We start from the raw sequence: 5,603 nt of genomic DNA on the forward strand, positions 1-5,603 counted from the left end.
TGTGTATGTATGTATGTATGTATGTATGTATGTCTGTCTGTATGTATGTATGTATGTATGTATGTATTGTATGTATGTATGTATGTATGTATGTATGTATGTATGTATGTATGTATGTATGTATGTATGTATGTATGTATGACCACATGTAATGGCTTCTGAGTTCATTAGGTCTTCTGAACAGCTGTGGCAAAACACACACACGCAAACACTGTCTATTTCCTTCACTCGCTTACACAGAAAGATCCTGTCTGTCTACCATCGCCCAAAATTTGTCCTCCATCTCGATCCTCTTGCTGTGCATGGTATCTCATGCTTTATGGCCCCCAATGACAAGGCCTCTGTCACTAAAGAGCAGAACGACAGACATCGCAAGGTATGCATGGGTTTTCTACATCCCGGCATCGTTTCATTGCGTTAGGGTTTTGGTTTATTTAGGAACTTCCCTTTTTCAACTCATTCCTCCTCTTGGTTTTCAGTTGCCTGATCCTCCCTTGCAATCATCGTATGCATAATAATAGATGTCTTCCCTTTTCCCTTTCTATGATTTAGATGGATCTGGAAGCTTTTAATCATGAAAGGGTCTTTTGGAGTATCGATGAAGAGCGTTCTTTTTTATTCAATCCGATCTGATCTTCATTTTTTTTTGTCATTTTAGCTCTTGGAAGGTCTTATGAAGTTGCCTGAAAACCGAGAATGTGCTGATTGCAAAAGCAAGTAAGTTATTTCTTCAGTTTTCGGCTTAATTTTAATCGATTGTCAAATTACACCGTCTTGTTTTCTTTCTCATCTGTGTTACTTGGTTTTTCTTTAGGGGGCCAAGATGGTCAAGCGTGAATCTTGGAATCTTTGTATGCATCCAGTGTTCAGGAATTCATCGCAGCCTTGGTGTCCACATATCAAAGGTGCTCATATCTTTCAGAAGTTTAATAAACTGGTTGGATGAATATAATATGTACATGTATGTGTGTTTCCCAGCCAGAAATATAATGCATTGATTAAAAAAGTGTGTATGTATGCATGCATGTATATATGTATGTATGTTTACTTTGTCATGTAGTATCCCATATTCTATCATATATAATTTGTGGCTATTAAGTATGTAAACTTGTCTGTCTAATACTTGTACACAGTGATTGGAATGAGAGGAATAAGAAATCTTAGTTGCAATTTGCTGCTATTAGCATCATAGCGAGGAGAATTTGCTTTTTTAATATCCAATTTCTCCACATGCTTCTACTAAAATAATCCCACCAATAAATATCTCGGTTTCCCCTCGTAGGAATATGTTATAATCTGGATATGTGCCAGCTCATTTTGTGTGGTTGCTATAGTATCAATAAAATATAGTATTTTTAATATATTGTAAATATCAGAGAAATCGAAAGATTAATGATTGTTTCAACTAGCCAACCAACAAAGTTGAAGGCCATGACTGGATTTGTTGTAGGCCAATAAGTGAGCATCAACAGTTATGGGATGCCTATTTATAGCCTTATATTATATTATTAGATTTAGAATACTGTTTTTTGATCTTGATGATAGGCTTCATCATGATTGGCTTTCTGATTCGAGATGTAAATTCAGTTCATTCCTGTTCACACACGATTGATTTTGTAGACCAATAGGTGAGCGCGCTTCAGCAGTTATGATGTGAACATCAACAACTTTTTGTCATAGCTATTGCACTTTTATAGCTTTGTTCTTGACATTGTAATCGTAGTATGAATTGGTGGGCATGAGTATATAATAAATATTTATTAGTTGGAGCTTATCTGACCTTAGGGTTCAAACTACTTTTTTATTATGTTGAAGGTGCGGTCAGCAACCTTGGATACGTGGCTTCCAGAGCAGGTGGCCTTCATGCAAGGTGAGCATTCATATATGCTGTGCGTGTATGCATGCTATTATCATAATAATTTAAATCCTAACGCTTATTTGTTTTCCTGTTGAGTATCATTAGGAATGGGGAATGCAAAGGCTAATGCATTCTGGGAAGCAGAACTTCCGCAATCATATAAGAGGCCCAGTGAAAATGACCGTGGAGGGCTCGAGTCATTTATCCGCTCCAAGTACATGAATTATCTGATGCCCTCTTGTAATTATAAGACATGAACTAAGGAACCAATTTCTCTTAGTACATTTCCTTCTATTCATTTTAAAACATTAATGCTGAGCTAGTTACTAGGTATGAAGCAAAGAGATGGATCCCTAAAAGCAACAAGTCACCTGTAACTGTACAAGAGGAAAGTCGTTTGTCAACTGATAGGCGTAGGAGGAACATGGTCAATGGAAAGGAGAAGCAAAATGCAAGCATCGAGAAGATTGAAACCAAAGAACATGATGAGTTTCCTGAGCCACGAAGACATAATTCTGAGGCTGAAGCTTCTAGATCTTCACTTCAACATGCCTCTTCTGAAACTTCTGCAAGCAAGGTATATACATCCTTTCGACATTTTCTATACTTAATTTATGACTTTTCAAATATGCAATTCCAATGAAAGACTTCATATTATGTCTTTTCTTGAAGGATAATGCAAGAACTTCAAAAGTCTTTCCTTCTCCTAAACCTCTCCAGAACCCATTGAACCCTGCACAAGCCATTGGTGTACAGAAGGCTAAAGTTGAGGTTCCAACAGACCTCTTTGATCTACTTAACATTGGAGAGCCCACACAAACTGAAAGTGTCACTGTTTCATCAGATGACCAGTCCTGGGCTGCCTTCCAGTGTAAGTGTGAATGACCTGAAATCTGGGATTGACTATGTTCCTGCATTTTCTTTTTACTGGATTCTTTAATCTTACTATTTCCCCGTTCTCTTCTTTTGGGGTTGCTTCATTTTTTATTTTGATGAGCTCAATGTCTTTGTTTGGTCTTGTGAAGCTACATGACTTGTGATTAATTGAATGGTTTCACATAAGAGCACAATATCATTTTTCTGAGGTGGTTTGAAAGAGTATCTAATAGCCAGTGGAACTCAGGGTTTACCTGATATGTATGTATTATGCTAAGGAACTTCTATGCTTGATAAATAGTAAAAAAATGCAAGAATTGTTGATTAAGTGCAAAATTTACAGCTGCAGAATCAAAACCTAATGGTGAGGAACCCACTGCTGGTGCTGCTACATCATCAAATTCTGCACCCACCCAATCCACGACTACCAAAATCTCAACCAAGAATGATATAATGGCTGGATTGGAAGATCTTTTTGTAAGCTCACCGGTAGTACCAAGCAAGTCACCAAATGTACCAACACCTCAGAAGGAGCTGAAGAAAGATGACATATTGAGTCTCTTTGGGAAGGTTGATTTCTATCTTATGTTCTCACTGAGAGATGATATTTGAAAGTGGTAATTCTTATTTATTTAGCAGCAATGAATTTGATGTACAGACGTCAATTGCATCGCCATATGTGGCTCATCAACAACAAATGGCTGCTATTTTAGCACAGAGACAGTCTATGTTGATGGCTGCATCAGCATCTGGGATGAAAATACCTGGAAATCAACCACCACAAGACTTGAATTCTCTTTCCAACGATCTATCAGCATGGTCTGGTGGTGGTTCTCAACCAGCGGCTGGAGTGATAAACACTCTGTACAGTCAGGTAAGGCATGCTGATGTGCAAGTAGTTTAGTGTTGTTGCTGTAATTTGTAAAAAAACAGTCCCTGATGTTTAAAGTACATATATACTACATGGACCCCTTAAAAAACATCTGGATATGTGCAATAAATGGCATACCACATAATGAGTTCCCATGCGGACGTGTCCTGATGATTTAAAAAATTATGGGCGTCAAAATCTCAGTTGTCTCTGTGAAATTTATTTAAAAGAAAACTATTGATTTACTAGAATTTTGAGTTTTTGACCTTCTCGAGATGCATTTTCACATCTGTGTCATAATATCTTTTGATTTTTTTTTGACTCAGGTTGGATCTCCATATCAACAAAGTGGCCTTGCACAAACTTCATCAATGTATAGGTATGTAGAGTATTTGTTTCTTTTGTATGGGCACATTTAAACTTTTCTAACATTGTTTTTTTCTCTCAAAAGAAAGACCTTGTATATGACTTGTATAAAAGCTTGTCTAATATCCGTCTATGTCTGCTTTGGGGTATTCAGCTCAGTTTCTGCTTTACAAGGAGCAGCTCTACCATATCAGTCTCTAGTTTCATCCTCTCTTACGGCACTAACTGCGAGTGGTGCACCAACCAACCTAATTGGCCAAAACGTGAACAAGCAAAAGAATTCTATTAATGGAATTACTCCAGCAAATACGATAAATAGTAAACCTAATAGTGGAGCTCTCTTGGCTGATTTATCAGCATCAACCACAGGTGCAACTTATGATTTCTCAGCACTAACTGCTTCTGCCCTTTCAAAGCGTTGACCTTTTTTATGGATACAAAATGTCTTTTAGTTTTGGATCAGTAACTACATTCCTTCTTTATCCAAAGCTTTGGATGAGACATGTGGCACATGGGCCATCCTATTTTAGATTTGTCCTTTATATAGCGACTTGTATATTCAATAACCCTGTATATTTCACTGGATGCCGACCTACTGTGGCTTTGTATTCTTTGAACGGAATGAGCAAATGCTCTATTAACAGGGAATTATGAATTTTCTAAGCTCAAATAATTCTTCTAGGCTGTTTTCTTTATTTTTTATGTTGTAGGTTTTCCTAAAAAGTTACAACACGTGAAGTAGTATTCACACATACTTACCCTTGTAAATGCCTGTGGTGGAATTGTAACTGTAATATAAGCTATTTCAGAAGCAGTTATTACTTGTTACCGGTTCTTGTAAACTTGTAGTTTTACACTTTGTTACTGAACTATTGAAGAAGACGATGAAGTGCCAAGGTGTCCTGGGATTGAGGTGATGGATAAGGTGGGATTGAAGTAGTAAGTCATCTTGGGAACTATGTGTTTGTTAACTCTGGATATTTCTATATAAATAATAAACTGAAAATTTGTACATTACTTTGGAAATTGGAATTCCCAGCTGCAGTTGCGACTGCACGCTTAAAAATTTAAATTGTGATGTTCAAGCAATGCTTTCACATTGTGCTTAACATAATAATGTCTTTTTCACTTTGGCTTTTTACATGGCAATTCTAACCCATTCACACGTTGAAAAGAGAATGCATAAAAACATTTTTACCAGAAGTGTATAAAAGTATATTTTTTAGATTTCTGTTATTGAACCATGCAACATCAAAATCTTGTAGGATTGTGCAGGTTGCAATCAAGAGCTTTTATAAGGTGAATGACATGCAATTACAGGAAATATTTTGTTAAATCAAATTGGTGGAGATGACCAAAATCTCTTTGAAATATGATAGTTTCAAGTTTGTAATTGTGTATTATTTACAGATTCTTCTCTTTGCCATTTATGCATGAAGGCTAGTTGATGTATTTGCATTTGGATATAAGATGTCTTCATGTTGTTGTGTTTCAGTTTCATCAGCATGTTTTAATAATACCACTGAACATGATCTCTATTTTCCATTATTGATATTGGCCGTGCTTTAAAAATTTCCCCATTTATTCATCTGACGTCAACCTTATTGCAAAGTACTAAATGAAAATTGGAAA

General features: G+C 36.4%; 1 protein-coding gene across 2 annotated transcripts; it reads left to right on the plus strand.

Moving 5' to 3' along the window:
- Nucleotides 1-205: 205 nt before the first annotated feature.
- Nucleotides 206-4,666, plus strand: LOC147858769 (ADP-ribosylation factor GTPase-activating protein AGD5-like). 2 transcript variants are annotated; one of them, XM_087326038.1, is made up of 11 exons: nt 206-376; nt 659-717; nt 815-905; nt 1,816-1,870; nt 1,964-2,098; nt 2,182-2,435; nt 2,531-2,729; nt 3,078-3,304; nt 3,393-3,608; nt 3,932-3,984; nt 4,126-4,666. In XM_087326038.1, the coding sequence occupies exons 1-11, from the start codon at nt 320-322 to the stop codon at nt 4,391-4,393; spliced, it is 1,614 nt and encodes a 537-aa protein (XP_087182164.1). In that variant the 5' UTR covers nt 206-319; the 3' UTR covers nt 4,394-4,666. The 2 variants fall into 2 exon arrangements, with proteins under 2 accessions (XP_087182164.1, XP_087182165.1); XM_087326039.1 differs by having other exon boundaries at nt 207-376; nt 1,964-2,072; nt 2,189-2,435.
- Nucleotides 4,667-5,603: the final 937 nt, after the last annotated feature.

Source organism: Azolla caroliniana, unplaced genomic scaffold (assembly GCF_043228905.1).
Source record: "Azolla caroliniana isolate FFs.n. ecotype wild unplaced genomic scaffold, voAzoCaro1.0.p SCAF_10, whole genome shotgun sequence".
In the NCBI taxonomy this organism is placed as follows: Eukaryota; Viridiplantae; Streptophyta; class Polypodiopsida; order Salviniales; family Salviniaceae; genus Azolla; species Azolla caroliniana.

Excerpts from the sequence above, each read along its gene's own strand:
- LOC147858769 (XM_087326038.1), top strand. The coding sequence starts at position 320 with ATGGCCCCCAATGACAAGGCCTCTGTCACTAAAGAGCAGAACGACAGA. Across the intron at positions 2,099-2,181 it reads GAATTATCTGATGCCCTCTT|TTACTAGGTATGAAGCAAAG; the intron begins GTAATTATAAGA and ends ATGCTGAGCTAG. Across the intron at positions 2,436-2,530 it reads CTGAAACTTCTGCAAGCAAG|GATAATGCAAGAACTTCAAA; the intron begins GTATATACATCC and ends CTTTTCTTGAAG.